This window comes from Fomitiporia mediterranea (genome assembly GCF_000271605.1).
Source record: "Fomitiporia mediterranea MF3/22 unplaced genomic scaffold FOMMEscaffold_1, whole genome shotgun sequence".
Classification (NCBI taxonomy): domain Eukaryota; kingdom Fungi; phylum Basidiomycota; class Agaricomycetes; order Hymenochaetales; family Hymenochaetaceae; genus Fomitiporia; species Fomitiporia mediterranea.
In genome coordinates this window covers 3666084-3692761 of record NW_006760386.1, presented here as the reverse complement: position 1 = coordinate 3692761, position 26678 = coordinate 3666084, and the positions used below count along the sequence as shown (strand labels likewise).

The window sequence follows — 26678 nt, the reverse complement described above, 5'->3', positions numbered from 1 at the left end:
ACATTTAACATTGTATTTGTGTTATGAATGAGTTCCAACTAAATTTACATTAATTTTAAAGGAATAATGAAGAAATTTGGTTAAGAATTGAGTAAGATACAGAGGAAAGTGTGTGCTCACTGTATGAGACAGTGAGCTCAAGGTGTGGCAGGTGGGGAGGGCACAGTTGCCATATAGGGCACTCAGCATACTTATTTTATTTTATTTTATTTTATTTTGACTTTACTATTTAAGTCTAGTATTAAGTACAGTTAGGGAGAAAAGCTCAAAAGGTACCTAATTAGAGGGACTACAAGGGTCTTGTACACCCTCTAATTAGGCCCCTTACAGTATGTCCCTCAGGTGGTAAGACCAGGCTTCGGAAATTCTAAATCACACTTTATAAACTCTGCACTGCCACGGATATATCACACTTGGCTTCAGTATTAATGATCGAAGACGGAGGTCCCTGATACGTACAGCACATGCAACTCCGGGATGCATGTGCCTGCTGCAGGTTACGCTCCCAATGAGAACTTGACTATTCAAACACTGTCCGAGACATAGAACCGAGTAAATCGGATGTCAATGTGGACGAATCACAAACCAATCACAAACCAATGGTTATGAAAAGGATGAATGCAAGAAGAATCGACTCGGAGGCGAGAATGGCGGAGGACTGCAGTGTACCATATGTTGACAGAGGCAAGCATTGGAAACTTACAAATGCTTTCATACATACAATTTCGATGCTTACAAAAAGTATAAAAAGACGAACCGAATTCAAGCTCGACTAATATTGCTCAAGCCTTTTTCTCTGGTCGTCAGTTACAACACTATGCGTTCCAGGATCCTGATTGCTCTCTGCTCTGCTGCTTTTGTCTCTGCTCACGGTGTATGGTCCAATACTCCATTAGCGGTACATGGTACAATGGGTAAGATACCTTCCTTTGTGCTGGATTGTATGCCAAGCAATGGTTTGATGCCTTCTCAGCTTCAGGGCGTATAACACACCGACGGGCCAATCGACAATTCAACGCCAGTGGGCGACATACGAGTGAGTAATATACGGTTATTACCAAGGTGTATATGTTTAGTGATGAATCATACTCAGGCCCATTACGGATCCTACAGCTTCCACCATCGCCTGCAATAATCCCGGTACAACGACTGACCCCCAACTTACCGCAACAGTTGCTGCCGGCACTCCGATCACTGCTTACTGGAACAGTCCCTGGCCTCATTCCATAGGACCCATGATGGTCTACATGGCCGTAAGTCTGACTTTCTACGTGCTAGGGGAATGGATGCTCATATAAGGCATAGTAAGAACTGCGGGGGCAACTGCACTAGTGCAGATCCGACTTCTCTCAATTGGTTCAAGATCGACGAGTCAGGTCTCATCAATGGCACCGTTGCTAATGGCTTCTGGGGTTCTGGATTGATGATTCAACAAAACTCGTCGTGGACCTCGACAATCCCGGCCGCCCTCCCGAGTGGAAGTTATATTATTCGGCACGAGACGCTTGCACTTCACACGTCGAACCAGCCACAGTTCTATATGGAGTGTGCGCAGCTTACAATTACGGGTGGCGGTAGTGGAACACCTGTGAGTAGTGCTTGGTTTCTTAAGAATGGATAACTTACTGTGTCGTGGTTCTGTGCAGTCTCCAACTGTCAAGTTCCCTGGTGCATATAGTATGAACGACTCGTCTATCAACATTGACGTGTATTCTTCTACTGCGACTACCTACGTGTAAGTGTCGTTCGGGTTTTCCAATGATCCTCGAATCTGACTACATATTTGCTCTATAGTATCCCTGGACCTTCAGTCTGGACTGCCTAAAGTCACCCCAGGTGGATGAATCATGGACAGCCACGGCTGTCGAAGCATTTTAAACCCCACTCACTGATCATTACTCAAGATAGTCTTTGTAGTAACTAGTCTTTGTAGTAACTAGTCTTTGTAGTAACGCTGCAAGAATGCGTGAAAGTCGATGGTCTTCCTTATTTCCCAAAGGATGTTGCACATTGGCGAAACTCCAGGCAGGCAAATCCGCCATAAGAGAAATTGAGACATAAATTATTCGATAGAAAGTAGTGAGATCACCAGTTGAATGTGGGTGCTTCTTGACTACCGGCACGGTCGCCGGTGCAAGGTGTTCGGTATTGCCCGCGGTGTGGCTCTGCAAGGTTTCGCGGAAAGCTTAAAGGGAACTTTGTATGCTCTGCACTGTCACGGATTTCTGGAATGACTGAACGAGTCGAAACAGTTGGTTCCTATGCCAACCTTGGGCACCTGAGTCCGAACACATGACTTGGTGTGGCGTGAACGCACTTGTAGCAAGTAGTACAGTGCTTCCCACCTCAGCGCGGTGTCATTTTCAGAACGCCACGGAACAGCACAGGCTCGGAAGTTGAGTGCTCGGGGAAACGGATCCGTTTAAGAAATGGCCACAATTTTGATACCTTACACAAGTACGGTGCTTTATCAGTTTACACCGAAGGCTGATCTGGCAAGTGCATGCACGCCTGAACAGTAAATTATTAACTTACCATTTTTTGAGAGCCTTGCCAGCTTAACAACGCGTGCGGCATGAGCTCGCCATAACACGGTATTCACGATAGGCCGGGTCGAAACGAGCGTAGTGGACACGCTGAATGATTCGGGTAAAGTCGGGGGTACAACGGGGAAACGGAACAGAAATCGTAAACAAGGCTTACTGCCGTACATTGTGTCACCACACTATTATTGCAGCATTTTGGAGTTGAGATGAGCGCCACCTGTTGTGCAAAGCAACTTCGGCATAGAAGTAAGGTCCGGGATCTAGCCAGGCCATGAAGTCCTGTAGAAGCAATGGTATAGGACTCCATAAATAATAAATTCGTGTTTGCAGGGAATTGGGTCAGCATTCAGATTGCCTGAGGGACGCAGTTGCTTTCGCGTGGGAAATTTCACCAAATAAAATGATCGGCGATCGGACAGACAATCGTCATGGTCACGTGGTTTTGATTCGCCACTTCCTTCTCCACGACGCAACTCCGGTCTCGCGATGAAGATAATGGATCTTGCACCCCGACCATCACCAGTCCTCACTTGATCCCCCATACGACGCGATGACCAGGTATTGGTCAGAAGTAACGCGGCACCTCAACTTTTTTCGTATACACCTGCTTTTCTTGTCAGCAAGAGTCTTTCTGACTACTCCGCTTCGAGCTTCGCACTGACAATCAGAACTTTGCAGCATTTTCTCTCCTCTGATATTCTCCGCCATATTTTATGCTGCCAATGGCCAATTTCATATCTCTTACATCGATGCACTTTTCAATTGCGTTAGCGCCTCTGTCGTATGCGGGCTTGCCACTGTCGATTTGAGCTCCCTTACCGGCTTTCAGCAGGCTCTGCTGTTCATACAATCAGCTCTGGGAACGCCTGTGGGTGACGATCGATAAATTTCTTCTTTTGAAGCTTACCGTGAACACCAGGTCCTAGTGTCATGGGTGATGGTCTACGTTCGTAGGTGAGCTATATAAGTTGCTTGGTAAAAACTTGGCACATCAACTTACATGTGACAAAGGCAATATTTCGCCAAAAAATTCCAAGACCTTATACAGGCAGAGATCGAAAAGGGAAAGGCGGCTGTAGAACATGGACATACTGAGGGAAGACCATCCGTAAGCCAGAGGTTTTCACGGGTGTTCACTGTGCGAAGTGGACAGCTGACTACGAGGGAAAGAAGCGATAAGACGAGTGCAGGTGAAAAAGAAGGGAAGAAGAAGCGACTTGGGCTGTTCACGAAGAAGACCCTTAGGAAGCTTCGACCGGACATGATCAGCCGAATGGACGATGCGCCGAAGCGTGTCGACCCCAGTGGCTGGATCTCAGAGGAACCTGGACCTGAAGGACACGTACATGTCCCTCGGCCTCGAGCAGCGACAGTATCTGTAGGAGAAGTCCAAGAAAAGACGTCCAAAGAAACCACTCCCTCGGAAAAAGAGGCAGAATACACACCGTGAGTAACACTAGATGGTCCTCCTTTCTGAGTTCGGCTAAACTCTCCCTAGGTCTCCTTTGCGAAACGAAGTTACTTCGAATCCCGAAGGGGTCAATGGTACTTCGAATGGACCGGGAGCTCCTATCTTAGGTCGTACCCCTACCATTCAAGCCGCTAATCCGAGGAGCGGCGTACCTCTTGGTCATTCATTAACTGTAGAGTTCCGAACGCCTGATCGCGAACGTGACCTTCGTGGAAGGAGGATGTCACGGGAGCGGCGTCCATCCATGGTTGAGACTATTTCAAGACAGAGCCCGACGGCTTCTAGAAGACATAGTTCGATGTACGATGTTGTTCACGATGATCGATATCTTCCTCACGGAGGCGTTCCGCTCGCTCGACGACAAACTACGCAGCACACTCAACGATCAAATAGGAGTAATTTTTCCTTTCGTGATGACAGTAAACACAAAGGCTATGGTGGATTTCCTTACCCGACAGACTTGGCGTTGCGGTTTCTTAGAAAAGTGGCTCCTGGTGTCGAGAACAAACTCGTGCGTACCGTGACTATACCAAACACGCGGACGATGTCGACGTACCCGAGTACGGCCAAAAGTACTAAAACGGCACCTTACTTCTCCTTCAATGCTATCATTGGAAGGAATTCCAAGTTCCACCTTCTTACAGAAGAACAGCTTGAGGAACTCGGTGGTGTAGAATACCGCGCTTTGACTGCCCTTTTGTGGATAGTTGCCGGAGTAAGTTCTTTTCACTTACTTGCATGCTCATCAAAGTAATCGGTCTTGGGTACAGTATTATTTTGTGCTGCAGCTTGCTGGTTTCACCATCATCGCACCCTACATGTCCATCCCGAGATGGAAGAATGACTTTGTGCCTCCCGCACTCCATCGACCATTAAACACCGTCTGGTTCTCTGCGTTTCAGGTCGTTTCAGCCTTCACGAACACGGGAATGTCTTTGGTCGATCAATCGATGATTCCGTTTCAAGAAGCCTATCCGATGATTTTCGTGCTTGCGTTCCTCATTCTTTGGGGAAATACTGCATTTGTAAGTTCACATCATCTTAGTTGATGACGACCTCCAGACTTACCATGAGTTTCAGCCCGTTTTGTGAGTCATGAACTTGTTCGTTACCAGCGGAACTAACCGTGCTTTTCCTGATTAGCCTTCGCTTTGTCATGTAAGCTGGTTTTCCTTGCAAGTTGGCGCCTTTCTCTGACTCTTCCTAAGTTGGTGTATATACAAGTGCTCACCATCCAGTTCACGGTTGAACGAAACTCTTCATTTCCTTCTCGACCATCCTAGAAGGTGTTTCATCTATCTTTTCCCCTCTCACCAGACATGGTTTCTCTTGACTGTAGTAGTCTTGCTCAGGTGGGCTTCATTCAACTTGTTAAAAAAATTATTCCAGATTCATGACGTCATTATCTGATTATTTTCCTAATTCAGTTCAACGGACTGGTTTTTCTTCTTGGTTCTGGATATTGGCAACGCTACTATGGAGGCCATTCCAATAGGCGTACGGTTCGCGATAGGATTTCTCCAGGCGTCAGCTGTCCGAGCGGCTGGGTTTGCGACAGTCTCGATTTCGAGTCTGGCACCCGCCGTTCAGTAAGTAGCACAAACAAATAATAGCCTATGGTCGGTCTGACACATTTGAACAGAGCACTCTACGTAGTGATGATGTACGTCAGCATCTGTGTGTAGTAATTTGTTTCATCTGTCTATTTGTACCTGATGAAAGTGTCATATGAATCCATATAGATCCTGTTGCGCTGAGGTAGGATTTACTCCTTTATTTTCCTTGGGTAAGTCGCTAACTCGAGCTACGTAATAGTATTAGGGCGACGAACGTATATGAAGAGAAGTCTCTTGGCGTCTACGAGGAGGAGGACGAGGAGGACGTGGAATCACAGCTTGAAGGACCCAGGACGGCTGTGTGGGGTCAATACCTTGCGCGACACGCTCGGAGGCAGCTTGCGTTCGGTGAGTACATTGCTCCAGTATGCGTCTCGAATGGGCTTCTTATATCCTTGCCCGTTAGATATGTGGTGGCTCGCTTTGGCTGTTTTCCTCCTGTGTATCATCGAGCGTAGTAAAATTCAGGATTCAGAGAATTTTCAATGGTTTACTATATTCACTATCAGTAAGTGTCATTTGTCACTATTTGTTGTATTCGATTAATGATGGAATGATGGCGTGTACTGTAGTCTTTGAACTCATGTCCGCATATGGTGGTGTTGGCCTGAGTCTCGGGCTTCCCTATGTGAGCGCCTTTCTATCTGGCATTTCCTTCCAACCCTTTGCTGATGTTATACAACATCCAGGCCAACTATTCCTTCTCCGGTGCCTTCACACCATTATCGAAGTTAATTGTTTGCGCCGTCATGATCCGCGGTCGACATCGCGGACTGCCGAATGCTATTGATCGTGCTGTCATGTTGCCCTTCGAGTTTAAGAAAGCCACTGGGTTAACAGAAGATGATGAAGATGATGACGGTATGGAAACGAATGGAACGGCTATTGAAAATGAGTACGACAAGGAGGCGAACAGGCCTGAAAGGATCCTTGAGGAAAGTCCTGAAGATACTGAGGATGCCAACCTCGATCGACGATTTACGGATTCTCCGGAACACGACACGCAGACGCCTCGGGCTAGCGATGATTCTCAATCTACACCACGATGAGATAATACACGACCCTTCCTTCTTGTCTCCATTTTTTCCCCTTCTTTCATTATTGGGTTTCGCACTTCGTGATCACATATCTTATATCTACCTATTATTACACCCGCTTGAACATTACCTTGGTAGATATGTCATCCGCACATCCTACGCACCCTACATGATACCACACCTATTCTCCCACACATCCCTGGGCTTGGCGTTGCACATACCAGATAGAGACGGTGATTTGCTTGGTTCATACATACATATCCACTTCGCAGCACTAGTACACTCGATATTTATTAATTCATGGGATATAGAGTGTATAGTAGCACTACTACATCTATAGACTGCATTGTTGTTCGTGTACTCATTCGTTTTGTCATTTCCGATTGATAATGATTGTCTCTATTGCCTCGTCGATGTCGAGCGTTGCGTCGGCAGGTCGCGCTTGATTTTCAAAGATGCATTCTTTTTGTAGGTATAAGAGAACAAACGGATAAGACTTAATTCTATTCATTGTCTTGGGCCTTTAGCCTAATTACACAGAAAGGAACGTCTTTTTGAATTGTTGTATCTTTACTTTAGCGTAAGTCAACATATTTAAAATGAGACAAGTGCATATCAGTTTATAAAACCCTAATGATTTCAGATTTGGAATATAGTTATAGTGACTAAAAGCTTAATTCTCAACAGAAAAGCCAGTTCACATACACTGATTTGTTAAATCAAACATCAACCAACTTAATATGTGTACACTAAGTATGTAGTATAGTACTACTTTTATAATTTTGTACCAGTTTTGATGAGGTACATGTTAATCTTTAGCTTTTACTATATAAGTGAAGTTAGTGAACAAAGAAACCATCAAGATGAACTGGTGCATTTATTACTACGTCCAAAGGTTCTGTCAAATTTGCAAATCGATTCATAAAATATCTCTTGTCAGGGGCCTGTCACTCACCTTCGGAGGTGAATTCGTCTTTACCTAGCAATAAGTGAATAGTTATTGACAGATTACGTACACAAATGCTGTATTTGATAAGGTAGACGAAAGATAAACTCGACAAGCTGTGACAGTAACGTGTCACGGACTCGCTTAACTAATTAGGAAGGACCCTAGCGGCGAAATTTACGAGAGGGCAAGGCAAAAAAAAATATTATCAGTTTTTTTTTGTTAAATATACATCTACATCTTATCTACAGTTTTCTGTAACAGTATATGTGATATGAGTACCTCTTACTGGCTCACTAAGCCTGCTTTCTGTTGAGACGATTATAGGATGTATTAATAATATTACGTAATTTCCGTATATGGGAGGTATTTGTCATAATGTTGTAGCCGAGGGCGGCGAAATTTGACAAGAATTTGCAGAATTTTTTTTTGTGTGTGGCAAAATAACAATCAGGTCATTTAGAGCAAAAAATAGTCTTTTGGAAATAACTTGGTCATTTTTTATTTTTTTGAAAATCTGTTACATCATTCTGTAGAAAAGCATAATTCTAACAATTCTATGGTGCTACTTTGTGGATTTCGGCTCTGTGGTTGAACGAGTTTCCTTGTCATAGTTTGTGTCTGATTTAGGCAGTTCAGGGTAGATCACGTGCGTCACGCAGCTAGTTGAGTTTATGTTTCGTCTACCTTATGAGCATGGTACATTTAGACCGGATTTGGATCAGACGGTGGTGTCACGAGAGTGAGTGCTAGAAACTTCCAGAACTCCTTCTGTTGATGCAATTGAGTTTTACTTCAGTATATGAAAATGCTACTCAGGCGGTTGTCATCTTCTAGCACGACAGACTATCCGAGTACTTAGAAAGTAACACCATAAGTGAGCTCTCATTTTACACTATCCTACACAACTTGTACTACATTGTTGTCCTAATTTCTCTGTACTGTAAGCGATCCAATCATGGGGAAAATAACGAAAGGCAGTCCTATCAAATCCACCAAACCTAGTGGGGCCAAAACGCGATAGAGAGACACAACAATTGGTGCCAGCTCGGAGGAAAAACAAAAAGTAGTGCTATTTTTTTTAACCTTTAAATGTGTATTCACTGATTCAACCCAAGGCAGCGTCCTGCATGCATTAGATAGAGACAATTGCTTGGTTCGAACGTATCCTCTTCGCAGCATGTGCACCGTCAGTATGTACTGACCCGGGAATGAAAACAGAATGTATTTTAATGCTGCTACATCTAAGACTATTGTGTTGTTCGTTATACTTGCACCCTTTCATCTTTCTGATCGGTAACGATGACGTCTGTCAACTCGTCGAGATCGATGGTTGCATCCGCCAACCATGCTCGATCTTCGAAGGCCTTCAAGAAAGCGAAACCTTTTGCACTTCGAGGATTTGAGAATACTCGGACAGAAGGACGGAGGACTTCCTGAGACGTTATAAGGAGGCAAAGTGTCTTTGCTCGACTAATAGCCACGTTGAGACGTCTTCGCTCGAGGAGGAAGTCGATGGCAGTTGATACGTTCCCTGTGTAAGTGTACGAGAATAGACAGATTACGAAAGCAGCTTCTGAACCTTCAGAAAACAAGTAAACACATACTATCAGATACGGTTAATGTTGATTAGCGATAAAGCATACCTTGTAATCGCTCGATTGTATCGACGGTGACATTATCTCTTTCGAAGGTTGACCTGTCGTCCGCTTCGTCCTGCAATTTCAAAGCACCGAAAGCCTCTGAGAGGTCATCCACTCGTGTTTGCAGGGCGTCCTTTACAGCTTGTCGTTGCACTCGATGCGGCGTAGCAACGAATATAGTCTCATCTGGTGCTGCTTCCTGTAGAAGCCGTACAAGTGATGCAGCAAAATTGGCTTCGGCACGAACGTGAGTCTCGTACCCTATCTGATCGGGTGAGCTCGAGGTAACGGATAGTCGGATTAGGGATAAGGAAATGGGTCGCATGTCCAATGCAAGGACGGATTGCTGTTGTTGGTGTTGACGAATTAACTTTGGTTCCGTAAGGACGTTTTGGAAACGACGGCGCATAGCGGAAGAAAGAGCAACGAGAATGTCTCGTGCTTGTGCAAGCGTTGCGTCGTGGGAGGGGACCGAGGATGAGACGAGGCTTTCGAGTTGCTTTGCTACTTTGACATTCTGCGATTTTTGAGGCTTGAAAGATCTCCTGTAGATTGTTGAGACGAAGTCGCCTAAGTCTGGGTTTAGTCTAGATATACGTTGTAAGGAAAACGAACCATCTGTAGGTAGTAGACACGCACCGGAAATTCTCCGTGAGCTGGACGATTGTGCTAACAGTCCCATGGTCATGTGTCAAGGACGTCGTCATATCTGAGTCAGTATAGGCTTTGCTGTATTCATCATCACTTGCGTTGAACATCAGGCATTCAAGAATAGACCCGAAGAGGCGCGATTCAATTTGCGGATATTGAGTCGTTAAGATAGGCGCAAGTTGCTCAGAGTCTCCTGCGACGATGACCCTTCCGGTAATTTCTAAAGATTTTAGAACGAGTGATGCTGGACCCAAACCTAATTGGCCTGCTTCATCAATGACGATGCAATCTGCTTTGATCCTTGTTCGCTTGCAATAGTTGTATAACTGCAATATATTTAGCTGGGAGACGCGCTAATAACGACAAGACTTCATCACCTGATACACAGTTCCAGCAAAAATGTATGTCTTCTCCATATCCGAAGGTGTGGGATGTACCGCGCCAGAAAGCACGCGTTCTAGAGAGATGTTATTGAGCCAAGTGACGTCCATCCCTCGAAAGCTGCTATAACTCTGCATCAACGATTTGAGTTTCGAAACACAGGCCTCAATTGCGGCGTGGGTCATCGCCGTTAAGAAGATGATCTGTCGCCGGGAGCTGGCGTCAAGGGACTTGATCTGGATCAGCCTTACCAGAGAAAGTGATATCGTATATGTTTTCCCGGTTCCTTTAAAGTAACATCATGAGAACTCTACCAATGAGATCTGCGAAGAGTGCACCCACCTGGAGGTCCCCAGATCACAGACAACCTATATTTGAGGATACGATGGAGTGCGTGCTCTTGAGATGGCTTGAACAAAAGTGAATTAGCAGCCTCTTGTCCCAATCCGCTCAGTTCTCTGAACCATCTTTGTATCCTCTTTTCCTCCGCCCAGTACCGTTCTGCAATAGAATCCGATTCGCTCAAGAACTTCGCAAAGGCCTTCGAGTCTGAGAATAACTGCAGGAAGGGTGGCTTCTGCATATAACCTGGATGCGATGGCGTTTGCAAGTCGAGCTCGACAAGCGTACTCAATACTTTCGTCACATTGAAGTCCACCAGTCTCGGTGAGAGTCGGTATCGAGCGTTGGACCTGAGTCGGAGATTGAAATCTCCAAACGTCCGGAGGACGACAAAAGTTCTGTTGTTCCGGATTACCATGTTGTTCACATCTGCCACGAAAAGTCTTTGTTGCACTATAAGTGGCTGCTGGGACCACCTCGATCGCGTATACTTGTTCAGCGGGAACATGAGATTGAACACAGCGAGGTCGTCAAAGAGCGCTTCGATTGGTAATTCTTGATCAGAGTCGACATCTTCTGTTAAAATGTAATCATAGTAAGTTCGATCTCTTTCGGACGAGAGGTCAACATATCCTGATTCCAGGGTTAAGTAGTGCAAGTAGGAGTTATCAGACATGCGGTTCGTGAACTTATATTTGAGTCGCGGAGCCTCAACGCATCCCTCAATACGATCTTGCCATAACGTATTGAGTTTCGCAAGGACCTCAAACTACAGTTTAATGAGTGAGTGCTCCAATGTGGCATTGTCAAGAGTAACAACGTACTTGTTGCATAAAGAATAACTTGCGGAGATGGTCCTGACTACATATGTCCATGAACTCAGACGTCAACACGCGTGCATCGTTGACCAATATATCTGTTTTCCCTGCATGTTCGTCCGATACCCTTTGTCGTGCCTTATTTAGCACTTCATGGATACATGCAGTCCGATCCTGTAGCATCCTCTCATATTCTGCTTGGTGGCTCGCAGCGACAGCGGAGTATATTGCTTCATCACTTGGACAAATGAGCGAACTTGACTTCAACGTCCTGTGACATCCAGGCAGATCCCAATATCCTGGGATCGGTAGCGCTAATAGTTGTTCGATTGCATTCTTCAAGGCTACGACTCGAGGAAGATGGCCTATCTCTGAACGATCCCTCGGATCGCTGTCGTCACCTCCAGCCGACCTTCCAGGGTCCGATCCTTGTCCATTCCTGCCACAGTTCTTCAATCTTTCAAGCTCATCCTGGATGCGTTGTCGCAATTCCTCGTCTGAACCATTTCGATGTGGTAGCCCGAGTCGACGCAAGCATAAATTCAACTCCGCCGTTGAGACTCCTTTCTTGGTAAGGAAACTGAGAAGCGCTCCTGAAAGGACGATTGGCTGGAAAGTCGTCGCGAGTAGCGATGCACCCTCGCATAACGCTCCGATGCAAGTCCGAATCGCATCTTGCACTTCATCCTCGAGCTTGTCGGAAGTGAGTGCAGCGTCAATGAGTGTACGTTGTAATGCTGAGCGCTCTGCCGGGTTGAAGACGTAACATTGCGTTCGCGGAGGACTTGCATGAACTTCACTGAGATCAAGTATGTGCTGGATAACAGAGGCAAGGTCGGGGATGAAGGTCTCCCGTGTGCCACTCAGCGATCCTGGGACGATCGGTGCGTCAATGTTTGTGAACGTTGAAATGCAATATGCGGCGATTTCGTTTGTTGAGGGGTCGAGTACAAGCGAGATGACGATCGCAATGTCCTCTTCTCTAGGTAACGTGAATATCCGCTTGTTCAAAATCTGTTGTTAATCAGACAAATGCTAGGAATACAAGCGCGCATATATTCACCTGAACACGTTTAGTCAATGCTGCATCAAGGACGGGACTCGAGTTGTCTTGAATCTTGAGGATCCGCTTCGCCTTCTTGAATATAGAAGGGTGAGTCTTCTGGATATCCGATGTCCTCGATTTTGGCCTGATAGTCGCGTATAAGTCCTCAATATCTGAGATATGATTCTGCCTGTGTGAGATAGCAAGAAACGTATTCAGGACATCCGCGTCCTGAATAGTGATATTCGCCATTGAACCGAACTCGCCGCCACGGACCGCCCTCTCGGTACACTCGTTTTCGTACGTGCAGCCCCGACATAGTGGATTTAGGTGCCATTTGACCTCGTTCCGTTGAAGTGCTAGAACCTGTGGCAGTTTGTTAAACAGGAAGTCATCCAGAGGCAGAGATAAAAGAGGTGTCGCAATTGACTTTAGATCTTCGAACGATGGTATTGATGTGCGGCCGTATATTGACGGTGGAATCCATACCGCAGCGGTACCCATCGATTTATAGTAAAAGGAAAGGAGGTTCTCCAGGCAGACATGATAAAAGTATATCTGAACATGATGTGATGTCTGCGAGAATTAATCAGATGAGGTAATCCGGTTGAATGACCTCTAACCTTCACTTCCGCTGACGACTTTGCGTCGACAACTTGCCACAAGATTGTCCCATCTTTCTCTTTCTTGATCTCCACAAGGTCAGGCTTTGCGACACCAAATTGAACGGGGTTCCGTCCCTTTGCGCGGAATTTCTTTTCAAAAGCAGATGCTGGTGGAACGAAAGATAATCCAGCCACGAAGAAATGATCCCTCTCATCAATTTCTACAACTTCTTGTATTTCTTCTCCAGTCAGAGAACCACCTAAAACACGTAGCAGGAGATTATTTTCATCCAACCAGGAGAATAGAGTGGATTCCCATCGATCTCCGCGGGACAGAATTGCTTTCGTGAGCTCTGAAGGTGTAGGACGCGATCGCGCTCCATTGGATCTGTAGCTTTCCGAACCATGATAAGAATTACACAGGAAGAGATCGCATTGTAGATGATGATGAACCGCGAGTGTCGTCGCGGAGATAGTCTTCTTTCGAGGCCCTTGGGACATCTTGAACTTGAACTTTACAACGGAGAGCTGTGTCAGGTGCCTTTATAGGAAACGGCCTCGTGCCACATGGCGCATTGAGAAGAGAAGAAACCTGACTCAAATACGGTGAGAATTGCGACTGTTGTTCTCCATTGCCATTGGAGATCTGTAGATAGAACGGGTCAGAAGGTACACGTAATCAGCGTCTAAGTAGAGAACCCACATCTATGTAGCCATTGGTACACAACAGTCGTCCTGCTTTGGAATGTCTTTACAATTCGGGAATAGTTGATGCATATCTGATTTTGGCAATTGAAAGGTAAACAATGATTGGTATATTTGTAATTGGTAGACTGCTTGTTGAAATTCATAACCAAATCGTGATGTCATGGTCATATAGTGTCGTAAATTACTAAAATCCCTTAACCTCTTTCGTCCCAACTTCATTACCAGAGCTATCAATACTGCAGGAAATACGTATAAATGAACAGTAAAATTGTCTTGATGAGAAAACGTACCGCGTCCATAACTTGCGGCTGACACCGCAGCATCCGCACACCGTTATCGACTGCAGAATAACAACAATCCAAAGGAAGATAGTTGCGACTAAACTCATCCACGGTGCATTGCCCCACCGAACCTCGAAGTCAAATGTCGTGACAGTGCCGACCTTGTTCATAGCGATAGCTACGATTGCGATATCCGCTGCAGTGCTGACGGTCGCGAGAAGCGCTGCAGCTCCTGTCCACACGAGACTACATATTGCAAATGCATGGATGCATGAGAAGAGTGCCGGCAGCAATGCGAGAAGGCTGAGTGCAGCACAGATGGGATGCAGCACGAGAACAACGACCAGCCCCTTTAATACGATTTCGAGCAGTTCGGTTTGGCCAGTCAGTGCGAGAATCCCGGGATCGACCTCATAGCCAAGTCGAGGGTTCGAGCATTCGCCATTGTTAGTGAATAATGTTGGAAGCTCAAGAACGCTATGTCATCGTTAGACCCGAATATTTCCTTAGGGAGTGAATCGACACACCTTGTTGCGCAATAACCCCATACTCCAAATCGCAGCTGTGTAGCGATGCTCGTCGGCACTATCTCATCTGTTCTGGTAGACACGACGGCGAGTAGGTACACAGGCTTGATGATTGGAAGCGACAGGGCGACAAGGAGTTGCAAAATAAAGGCGGCCAGCAATAAGAGGGTAGCAGCGACTACTAGAACAGTGTACCTCTTTCTATGATGGCGATGAACGCGTTTTTTCGTCTTTTCGGCGAGGAACGCTTTCCCATAGAATGCCATTCCCCTGGTCGGCGTCCTGCTGGAGGGATGAGAACGTCGTGGGCGACAAAAGGGGTTGGCTCATCGTAGTGTTATAAAAGGAACGTCTTGGTAGAAGGCGTTCTTCGCACGACTTACAATGGCCCGTCAATATTCATAAAATATTAAATCGCCTTCTTTTCTCACACAAGTAGGCTAATTGGGTATGCATTATTGTTGTAATACTGGTGGTACTACAACGTGTCCTCCGAAATTAGTATCTGCAAAATGAGAGAGGTACGGCCGCAACGGGCCTCCTAGGCTAATGCTAAAGGTAATTAAGCTGATCGACGCTACCATATCTGGAGATTGATCGACATCTTGTATACCATATAAAGTAAAATCAGCCATCTTATTTCAAACCGTGGCACTTTCTGTTATTACCACCAAGAAATCCGCCGAAACGGCACTTCACTACGAGCCCAGGCGCCAAATTTGATTAATGCTCCGCCGAACGTTAGTCAGTGGGATCTCATAGCAATGTTGAGCTTGGTGCCACATTTTTTGCATGTACGAATCCTGCCTACGATGACACTACGAAAGGACGAAGGGGATCAAATACTCACGCAGATCAGATCTCTTGACAAGGTTATACACTGTAACAAATTAGAATGATCTTCACTATAGTTGCTCTCTCCTCGAGTATACCTATAACTAGGTCGGATTGTGCACTCAACAAAAGAATCTCTTTTGTAGCATACCAATTACCATAGCTTGAATACAAAGTAGCTTACCTTACTTGTCTTGCCCCACAACCTCCTTTTGTCACTTGTTTGCTATAGTATATATGCCACATCAGGACAGCATAGTTTTACACAACTTTGCCATGTATATAGATGTAGTATATTGCTCCGTATCGCTCGAAAACATGCCACTCCCTTTGTACTCTCATCTACCCGCTCATGCCCCATGACCAGAAGAAATTCTATTCCCTAATTGAAATTCTCACAAATCTGAAATGTGTACAAGCAACAACTGGAGTAATGTCTAATGGAAGCTGGACTCAGAAACCATTGCTGTCCATCTTAAGAAGCTGTGGTGGCGGATCACACTCAACTGTATGGGTATGCTGAGAAACTGTTTTGATTAATTCCTTTGGTAGCATCTATGTCATACATCTTATCATCCTATTTTCGTGCTATCAATTCTTTGCTTAAGATTTATTACAATACTGACATTAAACAAAGGAAGTACAGTTACACAGAAGCGAAAAACACGAGTCTGTAAAGGACAAAAAATACGCTACTAAAATAATCATAAAGAAGAACGGAAACTACTATTTTAATATGGAGAAAAGAGTTATACAAGAGGCCAAGCTTTTAGTAGAACTCAAGCACCCGCACGTAGTATGTATAATGTTTTATAGTGGTACCTGTAATATACACTGCTAACAAGCTCCTGCTTATTCAAAGATCAAATGCTATGGTGCTTTTGAACATGCTGCAGCTTGGGTTATTATATATAAATTGGCAACTGAAACCTTAGCTGAACGACTCAGAAAGGTAAAACGTTTCGAAGAAAGGGAAACTCGAGGCTTTATCAGGTGAAGAAACTTCGACGATTAATTAACAAGGGTTGTGCCTTTTGACTTACTGCAAATAATTAGACAGCTTATCAAGGGGCTGGCCTATATGCACTCGAAACACATTCTACATGGCAATATACAGTGAGTTCTGAATGTACTTTGAAACGAATCATTCAGACTCTTAGCACGCATGTTCAAGGCCGGATAACTTATTATTAATGCCTCGTTCCGGAAAGAACTCTTCGAATTCAAGAGGAGAGGATTTTGACATTATCATTGCTGGATTTGGTTTGTAAGTTGCGCCTTCTTTTATGACATTCTGAATTTCTGAGTAGCTTTCCTTTAAATTATATTCTTTTCAGCGCAGCCGAGGTCACTTTGGGTCAGTTCCGAGAAAACATGTATGCGAGGCAGAAGCAAGGGTATATGGCGCCGGAGCAATATAGTGATATGTTCAACGTTGCAAACGACATGTGGTCTGCAGGGTGAGAGTGGCATCTCCAGAGTCCCCGCTATAGGCAATATTAACTTCGTGCATTCGATATTAGTGCTATTGCATATACCTGTCTAACCGGGTCCGATATCTTCGGAGATTTCAAAAGTTACTGGAACATTACGCAAGATATAGAGGAAACAATCCAGGAGTTAATCACAGGTGCAAACGCAATTTATTATATTCAGCAACTACTAGAGGAAATGAGGATTCGCTGTCATATACCTGGTCTTGGTGCGCTGAGTATTGCAGTGCATAAACTGTCATAGTTGTTGATATTTAATCTGTATTGAATATTTAGGGAAGGAATTCCTTCAGCAATGCTTGGAGAAGGATCCAAAACAAAGATTGACCACAAGGCAGGCTTTGGGCCATAAGGTAAGTCTTAATTGCCAACATTTCGTATAAATCAATTTCTATAAATCCGTGCACTTACCCTCCCTCTCCTTCAAGTGGTTGAAAAGGGGCGAGAGCAAAGGCGAGACAAACCCTACTCCTGTGCACTCATTGAACAAGAAGAAGCTGGATGAACCTGCAGGCACTAGAGAATTAAAGGTGGACAAAAGTTCCAGTTCAAGGAGAGGCTATGGATCAGGATGGGTCGCGGCTTTCACAAGACGCGGAGACAGTCAGAGAACTCATAGCACGATTGCCAAAGAGTCTAACATGCAACCGGAAGGTCGAAAAAGGCCATGGAGCCGTCGGCAAGACCGCTAATATCAAGCATCTGAGCTGCTCTGCACCTCCTATTTTATAATCGTATACCCTAACTTGCTGTTGCAAGTGACCATTCAGTATACCTCGATACAAACCACGACGCATACCAGAAGCATACTCGATTAACATTAATACGATCTGAGCAACAGGAACAGTCAGTGCTTTCCGATGACCGAAAACGAAAACTAATAGAATAGTCTAAAGCTACAGTATATGTCTGCCGAGTGGTGTTATTGCAGTATTACGGATCTTCATCCTTTGGGCCCTTCTTAATACTATCCACGAACGTCTTGAATACATTCCTCACAAGCGTGAACGGTGTACCGTCCCGAACCATTCCCCATGTACGAATTGCAAGTTCCTTCTGATGGCCGTTCTCGAAGCTCTCGCGAACGACACTAAGGACTTTCCAGGTTGGGGAAAGGGTTTGCTGTGCGTACTGTCCAACGGGGAAACGGGTTGGTATTCGCATAAGGAATGATTCCTCTCTGATAATATTAACAACGTTGAATTAGTACAAATAAAACTATAGGTCTAAATGAATAAACATACGCAGTATTGGGGTATGGATGTCGTAATGGAGCGAGTTGACCGTCATGTTCCAGTCCTTCAGGCACCACAGCAGTCGGTTCGTGGCCTTCCCGTTCGCGCATCTGAGCCTCACTCTCAGCCCAAGCTCGTTCTTCCTGTTCCTTCATTCGCACCCACTCCGCTTGTTTCTCTAAATCAAGCATCATCAGATCCATCTTCTCCTGCGCTGCCCATCGACTCTTCGTCATCCACACATACCAACCCTCTTCCCAGTATTTCTCGTCCCTTTCTTTCCCCATTCCCATTCCGCCGTCGTGTTCTGTGTCGTCTCCGAATAGACCTCTCTGGCCTTCTGGTGGCAACGGGTATTTCAGTAAAGGACCCTTTCCAGTGGATGTGCGTGAGTGGTGTGCCGCATCATGTGAGAAATGCGATGTGATCTGTCTAACTTCATGCTCGAAGACTCGGCGAATGCAGACAGATCGACACCACGGATCTTGACCCTCGTTCCGTCCACGTACTGTCTGAGAGCACCAGGTGAGGCAGCGTTCGTCTACTTTAGGCGAGTATTTCCCTGAGGATATCATAATCATCAGTTCGGATATCTTAGAATATTGCCAAGACCAAGGATGGAGCGAGTTATGGGCACGGACGAGAAGGGTCTTCCGTGATAATCCAGAGGACAATCTTTTGTCTACAACCTGCAATGCGAAGGACATCAGACATACCTTGTGCAGGACGCTTAACCTGTATTGGGCTCATAAAAGCGTCTATCCACCATTTCTGTTGTTGCGGCCTCTCAGGTTGGTGCTTTGGAGGATTCGGATCGACCAAGCCGACCATCGGATTATTAGTTTATAGTGAGACTGAAGTAGCTGAGGATGTGACGAAGATATATCGATTGAGTCGAAATGCGGAAGCCAAGCCAAGAACTTGGAGTAGACAAGGGAATAGGATAGGTAAAGATGTGGTCCAAGGTGAGGAGTAGTTCTCGTCGTCACAGCGTCAGGACGTCTCATTATATCACGTGACCTCGTATTTCTAAGCTAAGCTAAGAATAAATTTGATTTTTTTCCCCAACCATCGCCTGGTTCTTCACCGTCACGCCGACTAAAGGATCGCTATCGCAGCACACATACAGAGGTACTCTCTACCTTTTCTTCTGCTGTGGGGAAAGTCTCCGGAGGTTTGCAGAGGGTCAACACTTGCCTTCACCATGCTTGGGAAAGCCTTCGTCTTCAAGCATGACGAATTATGGGGCCGGTTTGCGGGGTCAGATTTGTTCGCAACTGTTGTCTAATGTCATTAGACGTTGTTGGACTCCTGCCTGCACCCTCTGCACGTCGGTCCGGGTATGTCTGGGAATGGCAGGGCGAAGATATGAGCACTGTCGTTTTTATTAACTAGACAGCCGTAAGAGGTCGACACTTGGTTGCTCATGAACGTAGTTATGCGGTCCCGAGACCCGCAAGGGCTTGGAACACAATGGGGCTTACTCTTGGTCGGCGCCTTAATAATTTTTGTGCTTCATCTGCTTCGCAGATACTTTATGTCCTCAGGTGTCGATGGTTTGCTCGCCATGAATTCGTGTATTTGAAGTAAGTTTTTCTTGTAATTTTATTGGTATTTGGATGATGCCCCTTCTTTCGTTGATTGAATTTCTTCAGGGAGTATACCCAGTCGCTCACGTCTGCGGGCGTGCTCCAGATCTTGACACCTCTGATACTTACATGCAAATTTTTAATATTTATCTGTTCATTCGCTGCTTGAAATCCTGATAACCTTGCATTTACAACAGGTAACGATCAGTCCATCGGTCTGGAATATCTTGCGTGAGTGCAGTTACCCTTTAGACCTTCGTTGTATATTACCATCTTTGTACATGATGAACATCAACCGAATGCAATTAGGAAGTGCCGTCTGAAGCTTCATGCATTGTCGAGACCCGGTTCCCTGATCTGTCTTACTCTCTCTTTCAGTCATTCGTGCTGCTTGTTCCAGTAGTTCTGACGATGCTTGACTTCGAATTTATAGGTCATACTTACATACGATCAATGCTAACGGGCCCGAAGAAGATAATAGGGCATCTGCGGTTGTACTTGGTTTAATTATCCTTGTATCGTAGCAGTAGAGAAGAATGTGTGATTCGACTTTGATGCGATCCTATGAAGTCTATTGTTGATTTCAATTTTAATTACATTTAAATTACTTCAGGTCATGTGATGTAGATCCTGTACGTAAGCAGAAGGCGTGCACGCCTAAATCGCGTGTGCCAGTCACCACACCAGGATGTGTGTGCTCTGCTCCCGATAGCTTAGCTTAGAACCCCCCTCCATCGTCGTCTCTCGTCAGACGGCGTACATCGAGCAGAGAGAAATGAAGCGCGTCATGTCCGGACGGGCGCCTTCTCCAACGAACACGACATATTCTGGCATCTCCAACTACCGCTCCGACCAGTACAGGCCGCTCCGCGAAAAGAGCAGGACTCCTTCCGGCCCTATTGACCCCAAGGCAATTGCTAAGATCCACTATGAGGAAATGGCCTCTTATTTGGAGAATCACCTGGCTAAAGGTACGCTTGACGTTGTCGTTTGGGATGAGGTCATGAATTGATCATTATGTGTGATCCCACAGAGCCTGCGAATGCACGAGCATCTGCTCGGGAAAAGCTGACTCGACTAACTCGTCAGCAGTTCCAGGAGCTTTCGACTGATGTATATGATGAACTTCTCAGGAGAAAGAATAATGCAGATAATGAAGGTATGCAGTACCACTTATTAATGCGACTTGATGTGGGTGACCCCTCGAAATGGCGTATGCACCTCCGGAGGCAATTGACTTGCCTATAACAAGCGAATATATTTTTCAATAACTTTATTCCTCTTACTGACCACTTTCTATTCTCGTTTGTATTTGTAGTTCCTTTCCTGCCGGTCAGGGACGACTTCCATCCAAAGCGCAATCAAGCCCGTCAGAAACTTGCAACCTTGCCAAAGGCACGCTTCAAGGACCTAAGTGGTGATGTTTTCTATGAGCTTGGACGACGATATCCAGAATTCAGAGAGCCTGAGGTATGTCTACTCTAGTTTGATACAAAGACATTACTTCAGTCGCCGTTTTAAAATAAATGATATTGATTATTTTCTTTGCTTTTGTAGATCCTGCAAGATCCCACTTCTCCTACGTCCAACTACGACGACTTAGACATTCCTTCACCAGATTTCCCTCAAGCTTCCAAGAATGTACCAATGCCCCGCTCTGTCCCCACTGACAGTGGGTATGCCGGAAGTAGCCGTCGTCCAAGTGAGGATTCCTATCGACGACCAAGCGAAGAAGGCTTCCGCAGGCGTCCGAGTGAAGATGCATATGGGAATCGGAATGACGATGGCTATAGCGCGGTTCGGCGACCAAGTGAAGATAACTATGGTTCTTCACGCCGAAAGCCATCCCAGGACATTGTCTCAAACTTGCGTGGTGATGAGCGCCGACGTCCATCCCCTGATATCACTTTGACTGGTCGCAGGTCGGGAGAGGACGACCGTGAACTTGCTCGTCGACCGTCAGGCTCTATATCTACGACGTCTGATTCGACAAACGCGACAAACGCACAACGCGAAGTCATCATCCCAAACAAGAGCACTATTACCGAGGAAGAGATTGAAGTCCCATATGCGCGTGAACGTGAAAGTTCCAGTACGGCGGTTGGCGGGCGCAATTCACGAAGTCCTGATGTCCGTGACCATAGCCCTGATCAACGGGGCGATACGGATGGAGAAGGCATCACTGACTCAAGCGCTCGTTCACCGCAGTTAGAAGTCAGTGGACTTGGAGGCCTTAGCGGCTTGACAGCCCGTCTACGTGAAAGGACTCTAGATGAAGATGACGAAGACTGGTCGGGCCAGGGCCGTAGCGGTGAGGAATACTTCGACAAGATGTCGTTCGGAAGGGCGAGCGTTGCTTCGGATCGTTCGGCGAGCGGAGGGCCTGGACAATCATCACGGGTCTCTACGTCGATGAACAGTGGTCGTATGAGCAAGACTGGTGGTTCATTCGACGTTGACGTCGAAGCGCTGAGGCGCGAATACGAATACAAGATCGCAACGATGCAGAGTCGCATAACTACTTTAGAGAGATCGGTTGAAGATGCTGAGGAGAGAGGGCGTCGGTTCGCGAAGAACGATAAGGATGAGAAGACTAAGGTTCTTGAAGAGGAGATCAAACTTCTCAGAGAGGTGCAGTGATCTTGCTGATATACGATATCCCATCAATCTCTAACTTGCAGTTACAGAAAGAGGAAGAGCGGGAAGCAACTATTAGAGAGCTGAAGCGAGAGCTCGATGAGGAGCGTCAAGACCGGACGGAAGAACGAGAAACGGCCTCCAATTTACATAAACGGGGTCAAGAGGAAATCCAAAATTTGCGTATGCGTTGTGAAACTTTAGAGGCAGAGCGCGTAGATATGGGTTCTGGCGTAAGTCATTATCTCCAACAGGTGTTTTTTGATAATGCTCAAGGTCTTATTATTGTTTTGCGTAGGTTGATGCTGAAATGGTCGAACAATTGCGTTCAGACTTGGAAGGCCTTGTTTCCGAACTTGCGGAGCTGTCTCATCGCAATGACGAGTTGATGATTGCGAAGGAATCTGACTTGTCTGTGATTCATAATCTCGATGTACAGCTTAAGGATTACAAACGCAAATATGAGACGGCCAAGACAGAGCTCCGAAGCTTCAAGGGCACGTTACGAACGATTCCTAGGCTCGATTAGCTACTGATTTAACTTGTTTACTTATACAATATAGCTACATCACAGATGTTCTTGAAGGCCACGAAACCCGAGCCTGACCAACTACCTATGTCCCCCGATGGTGGGATTCTTGACATTCACCTCACTGCATTCGTTACTGCAACCGACAACCTCCTTTCTGCTGGTCGTTCTAATGCGCCTAGTCGTGTGCTCACGCCAATGAAAGCCGTCATTAACTCCGTCTCAGCTATCCTCGACGATGTCCGTGCCTGTGAGAGGCGACAAGAAATGGGTGGTGACGTCGACGGGGTAGAGCAACTCCGTTCTTTACGCGAGCGCACTGAAGCAACGTTGAGCAACCTCGTCGCGGCATCGAAGACTCATGCAACTAGCATGGGCATGTCACCCGTTAGTCTTCTCGACGCAGCGTCTAGTCACTTATCAGCCTCTGTCACTGAGCTCGGGAAGACGTTATCGATACGAAAGGCAACGAAGGCGGAGCAAGAGCAATTCGAGACGCAATTTACCTCCGCACCGACGAGTCCTTACGGGTCGAATGGATTTGTACCAATGTTGAAGTCTATTGGAGAGATTAGGTCTTCTTCCGCTTCTTCTTCGCATCAACGGGCTGGTTCGTCGGCGTCAGCATCCGGGTCGGCATCACGTAGAGCCAACGAGTCGCCTTCTCCCGTACCTTTACGATTCCCTCCTGAATTAGCGTCATCCGTACAATCACCTTCTCAGAACCCTTCATTGCTCAGCAATCCCGTAAGAAGACGACCGATGTCGCCTTCGAGTTCAATTGGAAGCTCGCCTCCGCCGTTGTTTGACCAGACGAGGTCGAATGCTACTGCTAGTGATGATAGTGCACCTGCTGAAGGACCTGATGAAGCATGGGCTGAACTTAAAGTGGGTTTCCTCTAAATCATCATTGCTTTATCCTTTCGAATAACGTGTCTACTCTTAATAACAGCCATACTTAGAGGCGCAATCAGAATCCATAGTCTACGCCATCCAAAACGTCCTTTCAGGCGTTCGAAGCCCTACACCATCACCGCTTCTCAGTGAGAATCTGACGCAAATCATCACGATCGTCTCCAGTATCGTCGCAGTGTGCAAAGACAGTCTACCATCGTCTTCAGCACAGGCTGGCGGCGAGATACTGCGAGAACTGGGCGAACATGCGAACCGGCTGAGTGAGGTACAGAGTTTGCAGGAGGTGACGAAGGAGTCGAGGCAGACGATGGCGAAGTCGAGTTTCGCGATTGCAAATTCTATGAAGGGGTTGATGAAACTTGGATGACTTGTATCCTGTGATATGGCTCTATGCAATATGGTAACTATTGGATGCTCATGAAGCCCGTAGTTTCAGCAACCTTTCTTGTTCTGTTCATTTTTCTCGTCGATCATGCTCCATCATGAATACGTTCATGTTTTCTTTTCTTTTTCTTTTTGGTCTTGTCTTTCTTGACATTAATATATAGTAATATGGTCAGCACTAAATACGTGATAGCACTTTACGCTTTTTTGACGTCGATTACGCATGACCGTTTATGCAGTATCATGATGATGTATCTTTTTTTGTTTGTATACCATGCGTCGAACCTACACCAGTTGTCAGACGTTCCTTATACCCTCCCTCTCTGCAAGGTAGATGAGAACTATAGATGTAATACATATCATCTTTTGGTATTGTGAAGGCGTGAAAGTATTAGTTCAGGGATAAAGTGGAGGTGGAGGCAGCAGTGATCTAGTCCTTCTTGAGTGCTGCGGCTTCGCGTTCTTTCTTGCGCAGAGCACGGCGTCGGATATCTTTGTGCAAATCTATGAAGATAGAATATACAGTTAGCAAAGAGGATTGAAAAAATGAGTATTAGAGCGTACTAAGGGTATAAGCGATGAATCCAGCTTTCCATCCAACAGCATTGATGAAGTAATCAAGGAGAGAGTGTGACCAGTACGGGGTTGACGTTGATGGGCGACCTTTATAAGTGTATATATGTATTAGAGAAATCAGATACGGGAGGAAAGGATGAAAAGCCCTGCCTGTCCAAAGTGCTCCACATGGAAGGCCGATCTTTCTGAGGACGGACGACACGTACGCCTTTGGCATGGGGATCATGATGGATGAGCGGCGGATACGGGACATGTTGCTAACCTAAGAGATTAAAAATCCATCCTTAGTTATATGGCTGAGGTCGGGTGTGGTGATAGCACTTACAACGAAATACGTCGAAACGCATTCCACGTCTATCCCGGTTCCATTTAACTCAGCTTGCAGTGCATCGGACCAAGTCTGCAGGAATGCCTTTGTAGCTGAGTACGTCGCGAGGAGGGGAGAGGGCGTTGCTCCGGCGAAGGAAGAAAGCGTCAAAATAAGACCTCGGCGCCTTTGCATAACAACCATACGTAAAAAAGGATCGCCAGAGAATTGAAGTGAGTAGCCTGGCTTACTGCTGAAGCATGTTCTTCAAAACGATCTGTGTGACACGAAGAGTAGCTTTGATGTTGATGCCCACAATACTTTGTTGTTCGTCAAGAGGTGTCTCTACGAACGAGACTGGGAGCTCGTGCGATCGTCCGACGTTGTTCACTTTCATTGGCATCAGGATAGACACCGTTTCAACCTTCAGTGACGCACGTACCCAGTACTCCGATATCCAGACCAGCACAGGCACTGGCAAGGGCCTTGTAGTTCGTTTCGCTAGCTGCAGAGAAGTCTATCGCAATCGTCTTCGTCTTCACTTTTGTTTGGGCCTCTAGAGAATTCGCCATCCATAAGTTCGCATTCCTATTTGTAACTCGAAGAACAAGCACCTATTTCGCTGGCTGTCAGCTTCAATTTCTCCTCTGACCGGCTGGCAATGACGATGTTGAAACCGCGTTTTGCGAGCTGCAATGCGAACTCCTTTCCAATACCGTCAGTTGCACCGGTGATCACTGAAGTATATCAGTTGAGTTGAAATGTAAGCATGACGCGTTGGGTAACATACCTGCCCATGATCCTGACCCGGAACGCGACATGTATTTTTTCAGCTAAATTTGCTCTTAGTTTGGTATACATGGGGCAATGTAGAAAGAAAGAGTTGCACACCGATTTTCCGGGAAGAATAAATGTCTGCAAGAAGACACTAGTGGTTTTCGCAGCGAACTTCGCAAGTGTGATGAGCCCAACGGCTAGAACTACAGCTAGCCAGAGCCTGGGCATCACTTTAACAGCACGTTTGAGCCAATACATATAGGATAGGTTGGAAAGCCTTTTACTTTGTACATAAGCCATCAGCACTATTCTGTCCGCACAAAGGGACACGACGAGAAGCAGGTCGAGTAGAACGTCAACGCGCAAGAGACATCGTTATTGACACCAAACGCGTGCACGTGACACGGCATGAAGGGCGCACGCTGCAAATACCAAAAAATTGGCGAAAATTCAGTGATTTACAGTGGCATGTTACACAACAGTCTCCCTGTTAGGTTAATTAGTGGGTAAGTCCAGCTCTACCTTTGTTGTGTCCATGCCTTCCAAATCTCTTCAACCATAAAGGTGGTTACTTTGCCCATTTAATTAACCAAACTGAGGAGATTATACTAAGAGTAACAGTAATTCCTAAGATACAATATCCTCCTCCAGCAAAATATATCAGAGTCATTGTTGGTTGTAGGCAAGACAAATGTAGAAAAAGGTTGGTACAGCTTCTAAGGATGTTGTTGAGAGGAAGAACTTAAGGGGGGCACGCATAGACAAGGGGTGAGGTGACGATTGAC

The 26678-nt window shown here is 45.9% G+C and overlaps 9 protein-coding genes across 9 annotated transcripts; 4 read left to right on the top strand and 5 right to left on the bottom strand.

Annotated features, from left to right (window-relative positions):
• Positions 1–876: 876 nt before the first annotated feature.
• On the top strand, positions 877–1825 carry FOMMEDRAFT_130972 (glycoside hydrolase; the record flags this gene model as incomplete). Its single annotated transcript, XM_007261851.1, has 6 exons — positions 877–914; positions 974–1036; positions 1094–1253; positions 1310–1588; positions 1647–1735; positions 1795–1825. 6 exons carry the CDS (start codon positions 877–879, stop codon positions 1823–1825), a joined length of 660 nt encoding a protein of 219 aa, XP_007261913.1.
• A 1268-nt stretch (positions 1826–3093) lies between these two features.
• Positions 3094–6939, top strand: FOMMEDRAFT_164765 (uncharacterized protein; the record flags this gene model as incomplete). The annotated part of the gene is made up of 16 exons (XM_007261850.1): positions 3094–3161; positions 3225–3414; positions 3466–3500; positions 3558–3992; positions 4045–4732; positions 4788–5042; positions 5098–5105; positions 5161–5175; positions 5226–5369; positions 5445–5606; positions 5660–5694; positions 5760–5775; positions 5833–5981; positions 6040–6141; positions 6206–6261; positions 6323–6939. 16 exons carry the CDS (start codon positions 3097–3099, stop codon positions 6680–6682), a joined length of 2715 nt encoding a protein of 904 aa, XP_007261912.1. The 3' UTR covers positions 6683–6939.
• A 1942-nt stretch (positions 6940–8881) lies between these two features.
• On the bottom strand, positions 8882–9966 carry FOMMEDRAFT_75334 (uncharacterized protein; the record flags this gene model as incomplete). Its single annotated transcript, XM_007261849.1, has 3 exons — positions 8882–9198; positions 9263–9846; positions 9899–9966. 3 exons carry the CDS (start codon positions 9964–9966, stop codon positions 8882–8884), a joined length of 969 nt encoding a protein of 322 aa, XP_007261911.1.
• A 635-nt stretch (positions 9967–10601) lies between these two features.
• Positions 10602–13602, bottom strand: FOMMEDRAFT_73019 (uncharacterized protein; the record flags this gene model as incomplete). The annotated part of the gene is made up of 5 exons (XM_007261848.1): positions 10602–11402; positions 11458–11852; positions 11898–12465; positions 12515–13072; positions 13120–13602. The coding sequence occupies 5 exons, from the start codon at positions 13600–13602 to the stop codon at positions 10602–10604; spliced, it is 2805 nt and encodes a 934-aa protein (XP_007261910.1).
• A 326-nt stretch (positions 13603–13928) lies between these two features.
• Positions 13929–14922, bottom strand: FOMMEDRAFT_164763 (uncharacterized protein). Its single transcript, XM_007261847.1, has 3 exons — positions 14618–14922; positions 14100–14567; positions 13929–14045 (listed from the first exon to the last, which is right to left on the bottom strand). The coding sequence occupies exons 1-3, from the start codon at positions 14881–14883 to the stop codon at positions 13994–13996; spliced, it is 786 nt and encodes a 261-aa protein (XP_007261909.1). The 5' UTR covers positions 14884–14922; the 3' UTR covers positions 13929–13993.
• Positions 14923–15803: 881 nt separating this feature from the next.
• FOMMEDRAFT_25180 (kinase-like protein) lies at positions 15804–17636 on the top strand (the record flags this gene model as incomplete). The annotated part of the gene is made up of 9 exons (XM_007261846.1): positions 15804–15965; positions 16089–16247; positions 16314–16444; positions 16508–16567; positions 16680–16718; positions 16789–16911; positions 16975–17153; positions 17221–17297; positions 17373–17636. The coding sequence occupies 9 exons, from the start codon at positions 15804–15806 to the stop codon at positions 17634–17636; spliced, it is 1194 nt and encodes a 397-aa protein (XP_007261908.1).
• A 114-nt stretch (positions 17637–17750) lies between these two features.
• FOMMEDRAFT_138040 (uncharacterized protein) lies at positions 17751–19132 on the bottom strand. Its single transcript, XM_007261845.1, has 3 exons — positions 18896–19132; positions 18189–18741; positions 17751–18124 (listed from the first exon to the last, which is right to left on the bottom strand). The coding sequence occupies exons 1-3, from the start codon at positions 19008–19010 to the stop codon at positions 17878–17880; spliced, it is 915 nt and encodes a 304-aa protein (XP_007261907.1). The 5' UTR covers positions 19011–19132; the 3' UTR covers positions 17751–17877.
• A 1371-nt stretch (positions 19133–20503) lies between these two features.
• FOMMEDRAFT_138038 (uncharacterized protein) lies at positions 20504–24541 on the top strand. Its single transcript, XM_007261844.1, has 8 exons — positions 20504–20739; positions 20802–20927; positions 21087–21238; positions 21326–22399; positions 22456–22638; positions 22704–22902; positions 22969–23822; positions 23887–24541. The coding sequence occupies exons 1-8, from the start codon at positions 20544–20546 to the stop codon at positions 24214–24216; spliced, it is 3114 nt and encodes a 1037-aa protein (XP_007261906.1). The 5' UTR covers positions 20504–20543; the 3' UTR covers positions 24217–24541.
• An 82-nt stretch (positions 24542–24623) lies between these two features.
• On the bottom strand, positions 24624–26191 carry FOMMEDRAFT_138037 (3-ketoacyl-CoA reductase). Its single transcript, XM_007261843.1, has 10 exons — positions 26178–26191; positions 26008–26123; positions 25907–25949; positions 25731–25853; positions 25559–25672; positions 25368–25506; positions 25135–25303; positions 24960–25071; positions 24798–24896; positions 24624–24737 (listed from the first exon to the last, which is right to left on the bottom strand). Coding segments are annotated over exons 1-10 (990 nt in total). The 5' UTR covers positions 26179–26191; the 3' UTR covers positions 24624–24663.
• Positions 26192–26678: the final 487 nt, after the last annotated feature.